General features: G+C 47.0%; 1 protein-coding gene and 1 non-coding gene across 8 annotated transcripts in view; one reads left to right on the forward strand and one right to left on the reverse strand.

Annotated features, from left to right (window-relative positions):
- Positions 1-687: 687 nt before the first annotated feature.
- On the forward strand, positions 688-769 carry TRNAS-CGA. Its single transcript has one exon. It is a non-coding gene; the product is annotated as a tRNA-Ser (tRNA).
- Positions 770-14,277: 13,508 nt separating this feature from the next.
- RNF41 (ring finger protein 41) overlaps positions 14,278-18,677 on the reverse strand; it is a 28,028-nt gene continuing 23,628 nt past the window's right edge. For all 7 annotated transcript variants that reach the window (XM_003906585.3, XM_021922509.2, XM_031650555.1 and 4 more), the window contains 3 exons: positions 18,269-18,404; positions 17,752-17,855; positions 14,278-16,587 (listed from right to left, as the gene is read on the reverse strand). In XM_003906585.3, coding sequence (XP_003906634.1) covers positions 16,236-16,587; positions 17,752-17,855; positions 18,269-18,404 — 592 coding nt within the window. In that variant the 3' untranslated portion in view covers positions 14,278-16,235. The remainder of the gene's footprint in view (positions 16,588-17,751; positions 17,856-18,268; positions 18,405-18,677) is intronic.

Here is an 18,677-nt window from a genome sequence, read left to right on the forward strand (position 1 = left end):
CCGGCAGCGGCGGCGGGAGCCTCCGGGGAGAAGGACTCTTCCTGGAGGGGGCGCCATTCTCCTGAGATCCCTCTTACCAGACGCGAAGCCCTTCCCTCTTTTTGCCTCAGCCCGTTAGTGTCACCTCGCTATCCCACTCCAGGCGGCCGCCAGTCGCTGGAGCAGCCCCAACCCGTTGCCCCGAGTGGTCCTCACCTTGCGCATTCCTAATCCGACGGAGCCCCTCGTCCCCCAAAACCCCAAAACTCTTTCCCCAAGAAGTTCCTTCCTTCCATCCATTCCCAGCATCTCCCCATTTAAACTTTTCTGAGTCTCCCTCACCCCTTGCGCTTGTCCACCCAGCAACCCCTTCACTTGTTAACCCAAAAGTCCCCTAGCCGCCACCTTGGGGACCCAGTGCCTTCCTCAACTGCTTCCTCCGCTGGCCTCGCTGTCGCCTCCTAAGTAGGTGTGAGCTCCTTGAGACTCCGACTCTTCGCTAGGCAGGAGACCCTCCTTCCCTGGGTCACCCGGTCCATCCGACTCTTTTTCTCTGGGTGGCGTAGATAGGAGGTAAGGAACCAAGGGGTGGGGAGTCCTCAGGTGAGTGCGCGTCGAGGCCGGTACCCTGCTTCCGGTTCCCGCAGGTAGTCCCCGATTGCAGTGCGGACCCCTTCTGTAAGCGCGCGGCAAAATGCGGTTTTGGAAGTCACGGTGGCCGAGTGGTTAAGGCGTTGGACTCGAAATCCAATGGGGTTTCCCCGCACAGGTTCGAATCCTGTTCGTGACGGCTTTTTTTTTTTTCTTATTATTATTAAGACGGAGTCTCGCTCTGTTGCTCAGGCTGGAGTGCAGTGGCGCGATTTCGGCTCACCGCAGCCTCCACTTCCCGGGTTCAAGCAATTCTCCTGCCTTAGCCTCCCGAGTAGCTGGGACCACAGGCATGCGCCACCACACCTGGCTAATTTTTGCGTTTTTAGTAGAGACGGGTTCACCGTATTGGCTAGGCTGGTCTCAAACTCCCGACCTCAGGTCATCTGCCCGCCTCGGCCTCCCAAAGTGCTGGGATTACAGGCGTGAGCACCGCGCCCGGCCTGACGGCGACTTTTTAAATCCCACTTCACAACACGTAAAGGTAACCCCAGTTCTCACAAGTGCCTTTCGCGCACTTTCTCTCTCCAAAAGGAAGCCGCCAACGGGTCTTACCCCTGTATTTGGGAGAATGGGAGTGATCTTGGGAAGCTTAATTATGTACGACTGTGTTGGCTGCTAGACTGTGAGGCATTTTCAGAATTTTATAACTTCAGGCTTGCTGGGAGAGCTTTGGCACATGTCTCATTCTTTTGAGGGCATAGGGAAGGATTTGGTTGAAGGGTTACATTTTGTCTGGGAATGTGAGTGGCTGTTTTGCAATATTAGTCAAACCTAGAGTTTCCTCTAAATTTCATGACCAGAAGTCACACCTTGTAGGTCTAATTACACCGAAGACCCAGGAAACAGGGGATTCTCTCATCTGGATTTCCTTGAGGTGTGCAGGGCTAGAAGGGAGTAGCCTATTGAAACATCATTGCAGATCCAACTAGAGCCAAGGTGTGGGAAGATTATTCTCACTTTTTGTTGAGTGCTTATTATGTGCCAGGTACTGTTTTAAATTATCTATGTGTGTTAACCAAGCGAGGAAATTAATCTCATCTTTAACCTTTAACCCTCTTATACTCATCTCACCCCATTTTTCCTGTCCCCTAATTTCTGATTGTGGGAGGATCTGGGCTGCTTGTTGAAGATTTTGTTGTTTGTTTTGGGGGGTTGTGTTTGAGACAGGGTCCTGTTCTGTCGCCCAGGCTGCAGTGCAGTGGTGCAATCTCAGTTCACTGCAACCTCAAACTCCCAAGCCCAAGCGATCCTCCCGCCTCAGTAGCTGGGACTACAGGCATGCACCACCACGCCCAGATAATTTTTTGTATTTTTAGTAGAGACAGGGTTCTGGGATTTCGCCATGTTGCCCAAACTGGTCTCAAACTCCTGGACTCAAGCAGTCCACCTGCCTCAGTCTCCCAAAGTGGTGGGATGACAGGTGTGAGCCACCGTGCCTGGCCAAGGATGTTCTTTGTTTTTTGTTTGTTTTTTTGAGGCGGGTGCGCTCTGTCACCAGGCTGGACTGCGGTGGCGGATCACCAAACTCCTGCAAGCTCACACCTCCCGGGTTGCAGCCATTCTCGGCCTCAGCCTCCCAGTAGCTGGGACTACAGGCCCGCCACCTCGCCCGGCTAGTTTTTGTATTTCTTAATAGAGAGCCGGGGTTTCACCGTGTTAGCCAGGATGGTCTCGATCTCCTGACCTCGATCCGCCCGTCACAAGGCCCAAAGAGATGCTGGGATTACAGGAAGCGGAGCCACAGGATTGTTCTTTTGTACTTCTCACACAGCCTCTTGTCCAAAAAGAATCCCAAAGGGCAGGGGGCTCTAGGGTAATCATAGAGCTTTCTACACATTTATACCTTAGAGTTTCCCACCTTCATACCACTGCTCAGGCTGTTCTTTCCAGCATGACCCTCACATTGCCTCCCTGCCCCTCACCATTAACACTTTCCAAAATCCTTTAGGCCCCTCTTCTTTGATGCTCTTGATCGCTCCAGCTACCTGTCAGTCTACCACCACCACCATTCACTGGATTGCAAAGGACTTCTCGCTTGATATGCTAACATAAAAATAAAACAAAAACAGGGCTGGATGTGGTGGCTAACTCCTGTAATCCCAGCACTTTGGGAGGCCTAGGCAGGTGGATCACGAGGTGGGGTTTGAGACATTGTAATGCAATATGAGTAGAAACCCCGTCTCTACTAAAAATACAAGTGGTTGCGGTGAAACTCAGCCTGTAATCCCAGCACTGGGAGGCCAGTGAGGTGGATCACAAGGTCAGGAGTGGGGCCTCCATAGGCACTAATGGTGAAACCCGTCTCTACTAAAAATAAAAACTAGCGGTGTGATGGCGCCTGTGAATCCCAACTGCCCAGGAGGCTGAGGCAGGAGAATGGCGTGAACCAGGCGGAGGAGCTGCAGTGGGCGGGTTGGCGCCACTGCACTCCTGGGAGACCTGATGAGACTCGTCTCCAAAAAAAAAAAAAAAAATGTAGCTGAAGTGGTGCCAGAAGCAGCCTGTAATTCCAGCCTGCCACCCAGGAGGCTGAGGCAAGAGAATCGCATGAATCCAGAAGGCAGAGGTTGCAGTGAGCCAAGATCATGCCACTGCACTCCAGCCTCGGTGATGCAGAGAGACTCTGTCTCAAATAAAATAAAATAAAAACACGTTCCATTTATTTTACCTGCTAAATATGTCTCAGATATGCTCACTTTTCTCAGGGGTGAGTGCAGGCTGAGCTAGAGCCTTCATTTGGAAAGTAGTGGTATTTGCGGGCACCATACGAGGTAATATATGGAAAGCTGCACTAAAGCATCCACACTGCAGTCTGGGACCTTAAACCCTTGCATGGCTGCTTTCTATGTTGCAGGATATGACCCCTTTTCTCTCACCACTCTTCCATATTCACTACATTCTGTCCACTGGCATTGTTTTAGTTCCTGGCTTATTTAGCTTTGCTCCCATGGTGTTCTCTGTCTGGAATAATCTTTCTCTTCCACACTTTCTACTCATTCTCCACCTAAATGTTGGTTCTCCTGTGGAGTTTTCTCTGACCACTTGTTGCCTACCACATCCTATGCCCTCATCTTATTATGTGAAGTCTTTCTTCCCCTGTGGCATATAACCACATTAAACACAGATAAGCCAGTCAGTTTAAAAAATGGGTGTTTTTTACAGTAGTTATGTGTACATGTTTTAATCTTCAGACTGGTATATAAGCTTCTTGAGAGTTAGGACTGTGTATTTTATTTATTTGCATCTTCTCTACAAGGCCTTATAGATGTGATCAACTATGTATTGAATTAATTTATAAAATCTCATATGCTCACGATTCTCCTTCCTACCAAATCCCAGTTTGCAGAGGCTCTCATATTTAAATATCTGGAGAGCCAAGACCAGAATTGACCAGCAGAGGGCAACCAACAACTATGTTGTGAAGGGAAGAAGGATCCATGGTTTACAAAATGGAGGATCTGGACCAAGAAGGGAAATATGGCAGAGGTAATTTGCTACTTGAAGATTATGCCTTTTATTGTCAAATTCTTCTCTTGTAACTTTTGTGGGTGAGAGGCCAAGGATTCAAACCTTCATATACAATAGACCATTTTAAATTTCTACCATCCCCATGTACCCACCCCATCTCCCCAGTTCCTTCACCCTTCCTCTTCCACTCCAACAAATCCTATGTATTCTTTTACCTTTCTTTACCTTGCATGATCTGGCCCCCTCTCTCTCACCATTCTTACGTATTTACATATCACCCACTGGCATTCTTTAGTTCCTGCTACAGTATGTGGCCTTGCATATTTTCCCTGAAGTAACCTTCTCCACTTAGGCCTGTAGTCCCACTCATTTAAACCTTGTAAGAAACCTTCCATAACTATCCTTCCATAACACCTTCAAATTCCTCTACTCTGGATCAATCCTTCATGAATTCAGAACAAACAAAACCCCACTTGCATTTGACACTTTCAAATTTCCACATTGTTTTCTACTTCCTTTCATTTTTCGAATAAAATGTATACCTTTCTGTCTCCAGTTCCATACTATCAGATACCCTGTCATCTGGTTTCTGCCTCCTGAAGTGTTTTGGTTGTTTTTTGTTTGTTTGTTTGATTTGAGACAGTCTTGCTCTCTCGCCCAGGCTAGAGTGCAGTGGCACAAGCTTGGCTCACTGCAACCACCACCTCCCAGGTTCAAGCAATTCTCCTGCCTCAGCCTCCCGAGTAGCTGGTATTACAGGTCCCTGTCACCATGCACCTGGCTAATTTTTTTTTTTTTTGTATTTTTAGTAGGGACGGGGTTTCATCATGTTGACTAGGCTGGTTTTGAACTCCTGACCTCAAGTGATCCACCTGCCTCAGCCTCCCAAAGTGCTGGGATTACAGGCGTGAGCCACCGCGCCTGCCCTCCTAAAGTTTTTTAGACATTAATAGAAACCACTGGACAAATTTAATAATCTCTTCTCAATCTCTATCCTTTCTGTGTTTGAAACAACTTGATTTCTTACTGGCCTTCAGAAACACTTATTTTCTCCTTCTCAGTATACTGCTTCTCCACCTCATTTGCTTTCTTCTTCCTCCTGTGGAATTCCACCAAAGCTTCATTTTTCTCCCAAGACAAAATCTCAGAGCCACCTTTCCAGGTATGTCCTCAGCTAAGCCATGGTCCTTTATCTCCAGCTATCTACATCTCTACACAGCTGACCTAGTGTCACCTAATATGCAAACAAAACTTCTCTTCCTCTCCCATAATCATCGTTCTGAACTTTTCCCATTTTTGTTGATACCACTATTCACTCAATTCCTTCATTTCCAGCTCTAAGAATTAATTATCTGAAATTTTGTTTTCTCCCAAGCCCATCATTGATTCATCAGTTGCTTCCCCTAGCACATCATCTTTTTTTTTTTTTTTTTTTGAGACGGGGTCTCGCTCTGTCGCCCAGGCTGGAGTGCAGTGGCCGGATCTCAGCTCACTACAAGCTCCGCCTCCCGGGTTTATGCCATTCTCCTGCCTCAGCCTCCTGAGTAGCTGGGCCAAAGCCATACCTGTGACTGGTTTTTGTGTATTTTTGGTGGAATGAGGTTTCACAGTGTTAGCCAGGATGGTCTTAGATCTCTGATCTCGATGATCAGCCGTCTCGGCCTCCCAAAGTACTGGGATTACAGGCTTGAGCCACCGCACCCGGCCAGCACATCATCTTAATTCATGCCTGTTACAATGGCCTTCAAGGTGCCCCAGTTTCATCACACTGAAATCCACCCTACATTAGTGTGATTACACTGGTTTCTTCATATTATTCCCCTGTCCAGGAACCTCAGTTCCCCATCTAAACAAACACATGATCCTATTATCAACATACCCTATCTAAATTGCCTGTTTTTCTTACCCTTACATCTTTCCACTAAGATACCTTCCATCTAATCTGGCTGGTCACCTCCATGTGACAGCCCAACGCCTGCCATCCCTCATGAAGTTCCTTCTCTTTACTAATTAGGTAATCTCACCCTATAATGATCTTTTCAGCAATAAATTATTAGATCTTAAAAGCATTATTATTTTGCCCGGACGTGGTGGCTCATGCCTGTAATCCCAGCACTTTGGGAGGCCGAGGCAGGTGGATCACCTGAGGTCAGGAGTTTGAGACCAGCCTGGCCAACATGGTGAAACCCTGTCTCTACTAAAAATAAAAAAAATTATCCAGGCATAGTGACTCACGCCTATAATCCTAGCTACTTGGGAGGCTGAGGCACGAGAATCACTTGAACCCCAGAGGCGGAGGTTGCAGTGAGCCGTGATTGCACCACTGCACTCCAGCCTGGGTGACACAGTGAGACTTTCTCTCAAAAAAAAAAAAAAGGTGAGTCTTGGCAGGGTGCAGTGGCTCACGCCTGTAATCCCAGCACTTTGGGAGGCTGAGGCAGATGGATAACGAGGTCAGGAGATTGAGACCACGGTGAAACCCCGTCTCTACTAAAAATACAAAAAACTTAGCCGGGAGTGGTGGCAGGCGCCTATAGTCCCAGCTACTTAGGAGGCTGAGGCAGGAGAATTGCGTGAACCCAGGAGGCGGACCTTGCAGTGAGCCGAGATCGTGCTATGGTACTCCAGCCTGGGTGACAGAGCGAGACTCCGTCTCAAAAAAAAAAAAAAAAAAAGTGAGTCTCACTCTGTCGCCCAGGCTGGAGTGCAGTGGTGCGATCACAGCTCACTATAACCTCTGTCTCCAAGGGTCAAGGGATTCTCCTCCCTCAGCTTCCAAGTAGCTAGGATTATAGGTGCGGCCACCACACCGGCTTATTTTTGCATAGTAGAGACAGGGTTTTACCATATTGCCAGGCTGGTCATGAACTCCTGACCTCAGGTGATCTGCTTGCCTTGGCTTCCCAAAGTGCTGGGATTACAGGCATGAGCCACCGGGCCTGGCCTTAAAATTACTTTTATGTAATGGCCTTTTTTTTTGAGACAGAGTCTCACTTTGTGCTCCAGGCTGGGTGCCATGGTGAATCTCGACACTGGCCTGCCTCCTGGGTTCCAGCGGTCTCCATCTCCAGCCTCCCAAGTAGCACAGGACTGGGCATGCACCAAGCAGCCCAGCTAATTTTTGTATTTTTGAGGCGGGGTTTTGCCACTTAAGCCCAGCCCGAGCTGGTCTTGAACTCTGACCTCAGTGATCCACCCCTCAGCTTCCCAGTGCTGTGTGGATTGGTGCCAAGCCCTGGCATACAGCCTGTAGTTATTTTTTTTAAAGAGATGGGTCTTACTCTGTTTAAGCCCCAGACATGGAGTGCAATGGCTGCTCACCATGGCCTCTGGAAATGATCCTCCCCTGCCTCAGCTTCGAGTAGCTAGGACTACAGGCATGCACTGCCATGCCTTAATAGTATCTCTTTATTAAAACTTGTTGGGATGACTCAATTGTCTAATGTTTTGTAAATAGTGCCTCGTAAAATAATCTGTGATTACGTTTCTTTTATTTGCCAGTGTCTAATCTATGTTCAGAAGTTGGCCTGATGATTCGCCCAAAGCCTTCCCGGCTACACATTCACCACACATGTATGTAGTTGAAGCCTTTCATCGTATCACGTTATTGCTTAGTCCTATCTATTAGCAACATACTATTATGTATTTCCCATTATTTCATGAAATTCAGGTGTATTATTAGCCTACAATTTTTAAGTTCCTTTAAGAATCCATTCTTCTTTTTGAGACATGGTGCCTCCTCTTGACATCAGGCTAAGTGCAGCAAGCTGAAGCACAGCTCACCACAGCCTCCAATCTCCCCAGGCTCAAAATCCTCCCACCTTAGCCTCTCCCAAGTAGCTGGGACCACAGGCATGCACCACCATGCCATTTTTTTTTTTTTGAGACAGAGTCGCTTGTTGCCAGGCTGGAGTGCAGTGGCGGATCTCATCACTGCAAGCTCTGCCTCCCGGGTTCCACGCCATTCTCCTGCCTCCAGCCTCCCAGTGGCAGCTGGGACTGGTATGCCTTGACTAGTTTTTTGTATTTCTTAATGAGGCGGGGTTTCACCGTGTTAGCCAGGATGGTCTTGAATCTCTGACCTGAAGTGATCATAACTGCAGCTCCCAAGTGCTGGGATTACAGCAGGCAGGCCACGGCCCGGCCCTTTTTTTTTTTTTAAATAGAGACAGGAACCTTACCATGTTGCCTTTAGGCTGTGTTACTCAGCACTCCTGTGCTCAGGAATCACTCACCTTGGGCCCCAAAGTGCTGAGATTACAGGTGTGAGGCACTGGCCCCTTTTAAGTCTTATTTCTCAATTATTTATGTATCTCAAATGCTTGGTACTATGTCTAACACATGACAGGTGCACCATAAATGTTGGCTGAATCTAATCAGTTACTAACACCTGTCAATTTTTCTTCCCAAATGTCATTCTCTTTCCTGCAGTAATTCAAGCCTGTATCCTCTGCTTCATTGAATTACTACAAAGCTTACTAACACTGCTGACACCAGTTTCTTACATTCTTCCCATTCTTGCATTCTTTCAGTTTCTTGTATTCTTTCCAGAGTAATGGGTTGGAAGTCATTCCTCTTCTCAAAAACTTACCGGTAAAGTCCAAATTCCCTAGCATGCATTCAAGGCCTTCCAATAATTGGCCCCAAATTACTTCTAGTCTTATCTTCCATTATTTCCCTTCATTATTCATCTTCCAATAAACTCTGTGCTCCAGATTACTTTGGTCTCTGCCTTCTTCAACATTTTCTTCACCCTTTTTTTTTTTTTTTTTTGGAGACAGTTTCACTCTTGTTGCCCAGGCTGGAGTGCAATGGCGTGATCTTGGCTCACCGCAACCTCCACCTCCCAGGTTCAAGCGATTCTCCTGCCTTAGCCTTCTGAGTAGCTGGGATTACGGGCATGCACCACCACACCCAGCTAATTTTTTTGTATTTTTAGTAGAGACGGGGTTTCTCTATGTTGGTCAGGCTGGTCTCGAACTTCTGACCTCAGATGATCTGCCCGCCTCAGCCTCCCAAAGTGCTGGGATTACAGGTGTGAGCCATCACGCCCGACCCTCTTACTTGTTTTTATTCATGCTGGGATCTCAACTTAAAAGAAAGTATAAATTGGTGGACCTTACTTTTTGTTTTTTGCCCACAAGCATTTTAAGATGACGTCTCAGGACAGGAAGGTAGCAGTGGGCCAGTATCACGCCACTGCACTCCAGCCTGGGGAACAGAGCGGGACCCTGCCTCAAAAAAAAGGAGATGGGATCTCACTGTCTTGCCCAGACTATAGTGCAGTGATGCAGTCTTAGCTCCCTGTATCCTTCAACTCCTGGGCTCAAGGGATCCTCCTGCCTCAGCCTCTCAAGCAGCTGGTACTACAGGCACATGCCACCACCCTTGGCTAATTTAAAACAAATTCTAGGCCGGGAGCGGTGGGTCACACCTATAATCCCAACACTTTGGGAGGCCGAGGTGGGCTAGTCACGAGGTCAGGAGATCGAGACCATCCTGGCTAGCACCGTGAAACCTCGTCTCTACTAAAAATACAAAAATTAGGCCGGGCACGGTGGCTCACGCCTGTAATCCCAACACTTTGGGAGGCCGAGATGGGCGGATCACGAGGTCAGGAGATCGAGACCATCCTGACTAACATGGTGAAACCCTATCTCTACTAAAAATACAAAAATTAGCCGGGCACGGTGGCGGGCGCCTGTAGTCCCAGCCACACGGGAGGCTGAGGCAGGAGAATGGCGTGAACCCGGGAGGCAGAGCTTGCAGTGAGTGGAGATCACGCCACTGCACTCCAGCCTGGGAGACAGAGCGAGACTCCGTCTCAAAAAAAATAAAAATAAAAAAAAATTAAAAAAAATTAGCCAGGCGTGGTGGTGGGCGCGTGTAGTCCCAGCTACTTGGGAGGCTGAGGCAGGAGAATGGCATAAACCCAGGAGGCGGAGTTTGCAGTGAGCCTAGATGTGCCACTGCACTCCAGCCTGGGGAACAGAGCGAGATTACGTCTCAAAAAAAAAAAAAAAAGAAAGAAAAATTCTTTTTCTAGAGACGAAGTCTCACTGTATTTTGTAGGCTGGTCTTGAACTCAAATGGTCCTCCCACCTCAGCCTCCCAAAGTGCTAGGATTACAGGCATGAGTCACTGTGCCTGGCCCACAAGTTTTTCTTTTCTTTTTTTAATTTGAGCCATCATTTAAAAGTTGTGAAATTTAGCATAGCCAGGCACTGTGGCTCACACCTGTAATCCCAGCACTGTGGGAGGCCGAGGCAGGTGGACCACCTGAGGTCAGGAGTTCGAGACCAGCCTGGCCAATGTGATGAAACTCTGTCTCTACTAAAAATACAAAAACTAGCCAGGCATGGTGGCATGTGCCTGTAATCCCAGCTACTCAGGAGGCTGAGGCAGGAGAATCGCTTGAACCAGGGAGGCAGAGGTTGCAGTGAGCTGAGATGGCACCATTGCACTCCAGCCTGCGCTACAAGAGTAAAACTCGGTCTCAAAAAAAAAAAAGGCTAATGGTGGGGCATATCTCCTAATGTTACAAAATGAAGAACATCTCTCTCCTGTGATGTCTTCTGTCCCCAGAACTGTTTAACTTGAATCTCTCAAGACCCTATCTAATTTTATTTAGTAAAACAGGAGCTAGGCCAGGTGCGGTGGCTCACACCTGTAATCCAAACACTTTGGGAGGCCAAGGTGGGTAGATCAGTTGAGGTCAGGAGTTCAAGACCAGCCTGCCCAACATAGTAAAACCCCATCTCTACTAAAACTACAAAAATTAGCCGGGGATGGTGACACGTGCCTGTAGTCCTAGCTACTTGGGAGGCTGATGAGGCAAGAGAATCACTTGAACCCGGGAGGCGGAGGTTGCAGTGAGCTGAGATCGTGCCACTGCACTCCTGCCTGTGGAACAAAGCGAGACCCCATCTGAAAAGAAAAAAAGCAATCAAGTTCAAACCACCGCTCTCTAGAAAACTGGCTCAATCTCATCCTTTCGAGACAGAGTCTCACTCTGTCGCCCAGGCTGGAGTGCAGTGGCACGATCTCGGCTCACTGCAAGCTCTGCCTCCCGGGTTCATGCCATTCTCCTACCTCAGCCTCCTGAGTAGCTGGGACTACAGGCGCCTGCCACCACGCCGGGCTAATTTTTTAAATATATTTTTAGTTGAGACGGGGTTTCACCATGTTAGCCAGGATGGTCTCGATCTCCTGACCTCGTGATCCGCCCTGCCTTGGCCTCCCAAAGTGCTGGGATTACAGGCGTGAGCCACCGCACCCGGCCAATCTTTTCAACAAATTAGGGTTACACAAAAAAAAGGTTGTTTCAGGAACCCAGATAAAGAGGGTAAAAGAGAAATAACCTGATGTAATTTGTGGTCCTGGATTGGACCCAGGTTTAGACAAAAATTAGCTACAAAAGGACTTTTCAGCAATGGCTCACACTTGTAATCCCAACATTTTGGGAGGCTGAGGTGGGCAGATCACTTGAGCTCAGGAGTTTGAGACCAACCTGGGTAACATGGTGAAACCCTATCTCTACAAACTATACAAGAAACAAATCAGCTGGGCATGGTGGTGCACATCTGTGGTCCCAGCTGCTTGGAAAGCTGAGATGGGAGGAGTGCTTGAGCCCAGCAGGAGGTCAAGGCTGTAGCGAGCTGCGGTGAGTCATGATTATGCCACTGCACTCTAGCCTAGGTGACAGAGTGAGATCCTGTGTCAAAAAAAAAAAAAAAAAAAGGACTTTTCTTCGGACAATTAGGGTAATGTAAATATGGGTTTGTATTATTCATTATACATTGTTAATTGTAAGCACTTGTTATTTAGGCAATATCAAAAAATATTTTTTTCCAATGTATATACTGAAGTAAAAAATTAAGACAATGAGGCCAGGTGCAGTGGCTCACACTTGTAATCCCAGCACTTCAGGAGGTCAAGGCAGGTTGATTGCTTGAGCTCAGGAGTTTCAGACCAGCCTGGGCAACATGGTGAAACCCCATCTCTACAAAAAATACAAAAAATTAGCCTGGTGTGGTGGCAGGTGCCTGTGGTGGTGGAGGTTGCAGTGAGCCAAAATTGCATCATTGCACTCTAGCCTCGGCTACAGAACCAGACCCTATCTCAAAAAAAAAAAAAACAAAAAAAACAATGTATCAAAGTCACTGAAAGAGATGAAACAAAAAAATTTTTTAATAGTATTAAAACAAATTAAGACAATGCTAGGTGCAGTAGCCCCAGCTACTCCAGAAGCTGAAGTGGGAAGACCACTAGAGCCCAGGAGTTTGAGGCTACACTGAGCTATATGATGTTGCCACTGCACTCCAGTCTGGGTGACAGTGTTCTTTCTACTCCCTCCTTCCCCCAGTTCTCCTGACCTTAAAAGTTTAGAACAGGTTGGCAATTTTTTTCTGTAAAAGACCAACTATTTTAGGCTTTGTTCCAGCTACTTAACCCTGCTGTTGTAATGTGAAAGCAGCCACAGACAATATATAAACAAATGGGCATAACTGTATTCCAATAAAGTTTTTTACAAAAGCAGGCAGTGGGGTTGTAACCTGTAGTTTGCTGACCTCTGACCTAGAACAAATAACACTTCCTGAAAAGCCTTTCCCGATACCCATCAGAATCAGGAGCTTTATCGTCCTTGGCTCACATATTACTAGTAAATCCACTTAGCACATTTATGATCCCTTATTATATATTCATCTCCATTAGGGACTAAGTTATTTGCAGGTAGGTGCCACTTTGCTACATAAGCCTCCTCATGTTCACTCTAGTGAGTATCTCACAGGGCAGACATTCAATGAATATTTGTTTCTAAAAATCGAATCTACCCTAAAAGGACAATATGACACCATTCATAACATTCACAAGCATGAGCAGCAAGTTCTAAAAGTAATTTTAAAGGAGTTTAAGGGAGGAAAAGCACTGCTAATGTCACTAGGATACATACGCCTCTTATGCTCTATACTGTGACATGCTTATCAGTATTTTATAATCATACCTTGTGTGCATACAATGCAGACTCGGTGAGCACAGAAATGCTTTTTTTTTTTTTTTTTCAAGCCGCTACAGTATCTAGAGTGCTATTAGGTTTACATTAGGTGCATAATAAATGCTCAACAAATTTAAAACATATTTCTGGGAGGGGGAAAAGATACTCTTTTTCTTTTTCTTTTTTTGAGACAGGCTCTTACTCTGTCACCCAGGCTGGAGTGCAGTGGCGCAATCTTGGCTCAAAGCAACCTCCACCTTCCAGGTTCAAGCTAGTCTTGTACCTCAGCCTTCCAAGGAGCTGGGATCACAGGGGCGTCCACCATGCCTGGCTATCCTTTTTCTTATGACAGGGAAAAGGTAGCAGCAAATACTTATGAAGACTGTTTTTTGGTTTTTTTTTTGAGACGAAGTCTTGCTCTGTCACCCAGGCTGGAGTGCAGTGGCGCAATCTCGGTTCACTGCAAGCTCCACCTCCCAGGTTCACACCATTCTGCTTCAGCCTCCCGAGTAGCTGGGACTACAGGCGCCTGCCACCATGCCTGGCTAATTTTTTATATTTTTAGTAGAGACGAGGTTTCACTGTGTTAGCCAGGGTGGTCTTGATCTCCTGACCTCATGATCCACCCGCCTCGGCCTTCCAAAGTGTTGGATTACAGGTGTGAGCCACCGTGCCCGGTCTACGAAGACTATCTTTGTAAGTAAATAATTATGAAACCTCTGCAAGTACATTTCCCTCCTTACATTTACGTTCTTAGTTAGGAAACACTGGAGGGTGGAGGCTTCTCTGCCTGCAAAGGAATTCTAGATTCTAAAGCAAAGTTGCTTGTGGGACAAAGGAAAACAATATATACATATTTTCTGTAGAAATTATCCCAAAAACTCAGGACCACTCAGGGAAGACATGGAATTTAGGATGAAGGCAGACCCTGGGAAGCACACAGTTCAGATTACTAGAGAGACACCTTTGGCTGCTACAGAACAGGAGATAGGAGGGCAGAATGCAGGAGGGTACATGGGAAAGCAGCTGCGAAGTGCACACTACTCCCAGACATCCTCCTGAAAGAGAAGTTAGCGCTAAGATAAGGGTAGGTAACAAAGTGAGGAAGAAGGGGAATTAAGGTGAGAGAAAGGCAAAAGCAGAGGGGAAACCTTCCCAGGAAAGGGAGTAATGTTGAAGAATTTAGAGAGTTGAGTAAAAGGTTTATTATTAGTGCAGTCAACACCATGGAACAGCACATACAACACAACCAGCAACCTGCAGAGACACTAGTGCAAAGGGTAGGGAAGCCTTTCACTGAGCTTCCTGGCTCCATCTGAGGGTAAGGACAGGACAGTATAAGCCTTGGTAAGGCAGGTAGGGGAAAGGGGATTGGAAGAAATGTAGTAACCAGAATAAGTATAGCAGCGTTTTCAAATTCCTGAGCACAATGTCCCGGAGCTGGAACCCTACTCCCCTCAAGCTGTATCCCTCCACCCCAATCCCAGTGGAGCCATGATCCAACTACCCAGACCTGCAGCAAGCTAGCCTGGAATAAAACTCTGAGAGGAAGCTATCACATGGTGGGGAGGAGACTTTCTATCTCCAACCACACTCCCACCTCCATATTAAAATTATCACACCTATTATCCCTCCCCTTCTCTTACTTACTCTGCCAGTCACTCTAGGGATCAAGGTATGCCCCAGGTAACCTGAAATGGAACTGAAGTCTCCGGGGGGTGTGGGTGAGACACAGCACAGCCTGTACTTAGAGATAGAGATAAAATTTCTGATTTGCATGGTGAAGCTTAGAACCCAGCTATACAGCTCCAAGAAAACTTGGGGAAGCGGGGGGTTGCCTTCAAAATGAATACTCTAAATCCAGAGTTTTATGATGAGGCCCTGGAAGGGCTAGGAGGAAATTTTTCCAGAGGGCACAGGCATCGATGCTGGACTGTCATATCCTTCACAGGAATAGAGGAAGCTCCTCATTTCAGTTGGGGTTACAGAGGTTTGGGGCAGATATTGTAAGTTCAGCCGAGGACTCCCTTGGCTCTTCCTATATTAAAGCCAAAGGTTGTGCTGAAAAGGAAAAAATATAAAACACACCCCCATCCCTGTCCCACCCAATCCAAAATCCCCACAATAGGAACATCAAAAGTTTCAAGTTTGATTTTTTTTCTTTTTTCCTTTCTTTAAAAAAAAAAAAAAAAAAGGTAAATAAATTAAATTGCCAACAATGTGGCTGAGATAGCCATGATCAGGCCATTCTTTAAAAAAAAAGGGGAAGGGGAAGGGAAGTAGGTGGAGTTTGTGAAATATAAACAATGGCCAAAGAAAATTATCAAAGTAACTAACTACAGTCACAGGGCTAGAGAGGGCTCTATGGAACAATTATGGCCTGTGCCACAAGAGGCAGTGCTGACCATATTTTAGCAAAAGCTAGGAGTAGCTTCTTGCTGAACACATCAACCCCAACAGACTAACCCCTACCCTAAACCCTGGCATTCCCTAATTATGAAAACTTATAGGAAAGAAGAGCTCATCTGGAAATTTTCAGTATCCCAACCTGCATACTGGTAGACCCAGTGGGTGCCTGCACCTTTAAGGTGGACTGAACAGGGATACTGCTTGGCACAGAGGTCCAGTCTTCCCCTAAGGGCCATCCGTGATGGCCAATTACTGGCCTCACTACTTATTTCTAGAGATTTGGCTCCACCCTTACCATTTCTTCAGGATGTCTGCTGCTTAGAGTCAACAGGCCTGCCTGCTCTGATTCCCTGGTTTTGGAGGAGAGGGACGACTAGAGATTCCTTACTCTGTCCTGACACTCCAGGGAAATTGAATCTCTTTGTGCTTTCTGAAAATAACTGGAACCAGGAACCCTAAGCAGGAAAACGGATGGAGGTGGGGGCTTTCCCACTCAGACTGACAATTTATAGACATTTTAGGGGAATATGGCAAAGGGAGGAAATCTGGGTTTCCCACCTGAAAGGCTGAGCAAACTACCCCAGGGCCCTTCAGTGCCAGAAGGGCAGTGAGATGTGTGGCTCAGGTATAAGCCACAGTATTAAGGATGGTGGAGAGGACTCAGGTCCCAGCTGCTGGAGTGATGGGATTTTCTGATTTCCATCTCTTCCTGATAGCCGGTCGAGTTCTCCTATATCTCTTCCACGCCATGAGCAAATATCATGACAAGGCCTGGCTCCTGCACCATGTCATCACCCATATGTTGGTTCTCACAGGCCATCACGACAACAGCCTGCTTGCCAGGGATGCGCTTGGCCACGTAGTTCTCATAGTAGCGTCGGTTCATCTGTCTAGTCTCTAGTGTGGCCAGACCCTGGGGCCAGCTACGCTCATGGGCATTTTCAATCAGCTCGTTGACAATAGAAGCAGGACAGCCACTCTCCACCAGGGAGCGCTTGATTACAGCCTGGAGCACGGCATCAGGAGTCGAGATCATCCCTCCCCAGCGGGTCACTCTTGCTGGCTGAAGGGAGTTCACCCACCTGTGTGGAGGTGGTTAAAGATGGTCATTCCAGATCATCTCCTTTCTCTGTATTGGCTTTTTCTGCTAATAGAAATAACTACCCACTCTGCACTCAACTCACCTATTCTTCCTTCTTTCCTTCCATGATTGGCTCAGAAACCCCGAATTTTCCCCAGTTGGTCCCAACTGAGTCACCAAACGTTACTCACCAGATTAAATTCCACGAGTCTACACTCTGTCCCTGTTACTTTTCTTTGAAATTCCAATACTTAGCACATACAGCACCTAACACAGTTAGTGCTCTATGTTTAGTGAATAAAACAATTATTCCTCTATACTATGTCCCACTCAGCACTATTTGCCCTATATATATTGATTCACACTTACAGTTTAGTCTATGAACTGTATAGGACTCCAGAACTGAAAAAGATCTTAGACTTCGCTTGTATACTTCACTTGTTTTTGCTGCATTTTAGAGATCACTTTCCTGGACTTGCACTCTGCCTCCTCTTCTCTGGGTTGTAAGCTACCTGAAGACAGGGATAATATCTTCTATTTCTTTTTTTTTTTTTTTGAGACGGAGTCTCACTCTGTTGCCCAGGCTGGAGTGCAGTGGCGCGATCTCGGCTCACTGCAAGCTCCACCTCCCGGGTTCACGCCATTCTCCTGCCTCAGCCTCCGGAGTAGCTGGGACTGCAGGCGCCCATCACCACGCCCGGCTAATTTTTTTGTTTTTTTTTTCAGTAGAGACGGGGTTTCACTGTGTTAGCCAGGATGGTCTCGATCTCCTGACCTCGTGATCTGCCCGCCTCGGCCTCCCAAAGTGCTGGGATTACAGGTGTGAGCCACCACGCCCGGCCTATCTTCTATTTCTTTTTGGCCCTCCTAGCACTCCACAGCCTTTAATACAGGGCTTTGTACATGGGTACTCACTTAATTCTGGATAAAGTGCATCCTTGGGTAGGCTTTCCCTTCCATCCACCCAAACGTGTAAGACATCCTGTAGTGGAGCTAAGGGTTATCCTCTTCTCCTCGGCCCCTTTCCTTAATGCCAATATCTGAGAAGCAGTGATCCCCCAGCCCAGCTCTCCAATGCCCTCCTTCTGCTACTCTCCTGCTCTTAGCGCCTTTCAGGCCTTACTGTCAGGACGTGGAATCACTCCATGTCCTGAGTGACACTCACTCTAGGATCTCGTTGTATTCAATTGTCTCCTCCAGGTTCTGAAGGTTGGGGTTGACACTGCGGATTGCACGCATGTATGCCTTTAGCAGCTGGATGTCTCGCTTCTGTTGTGGAGAAGAAGAACAGGAATAATGGTTAAGGCAGACAGCAGAAAAAAGACAAAAGTTTATCTGAGAATGAAGACAACTGAGAGATGTGAAGAACAACAAGTTTGTAAGCTTCAGGAAGACAGGGATAGGACTGTCTCACTCACAGCTGTCTCCTTAGTACTTACAAAATGTGCCTTCACAGAGGAGGCATCTGGTAACTGTTAGGTGAATGAATGCTATGAATGGGATGAAGGAAAGTCAAGGAGAGCTCCAATCTGATTCCCTGCTAAGCCACAGGCAGAATAGCCACTCATCCAAACTCACAAGTGTAAGCACAGGTCTATGTGTTCACAACTGGTTTTATTACCCACAGGCAGGCAGTTATCTGCATATGAGGGATATGTTCTCCCCCGTGTCTTGGGGCCTACCTGCTCCGCCAGCTGGTGTTTGTGTTCAGCTGACGTCTTCTCCAGCTCTGCGATGCGTGTCTGCTGCTGCTGTACCACTGAGCGCAGGTGCTTAATGCAGTTATGGTTGGGCAGCTCATCTTTGGGCATCTCCAGGCTGCAGACCAGGGTGGAGAAAGAGCAGAACAGGGGTGATCACCAGGACATGTATGCAAATGGCCTATTCTGTGGCAGATAACTGCTGAGCAGATTTTGTCCTACCCAAAATTTCTAACATTCATTTCAGGCCTCCCTCATTCATTCCCTTCACTTTCTTCTTCCAAGCTTCCTACTTGCCCCTTTGCTGTCTATTTTCCTTAAATTTCTTTCCCCAATCAAGACACAGTGTTTTATCTACTTTTTATATTTATTTTATCTTATTTTATTTTTT

This window comes from Papio anubis, chromosome 9 (assembly GCF_008728515.1).
Source record: "Papio anubis isolate 15944 chromosome 9, Panubis1.0, whole genome shotgun sequence".
Taxonomy (NCBI): domain Eukaryota; kingdom Metazoa; phylum Chordata; class Mammalia; order Primates; family Cercopithecidae; genus Papio; species Papio anubis.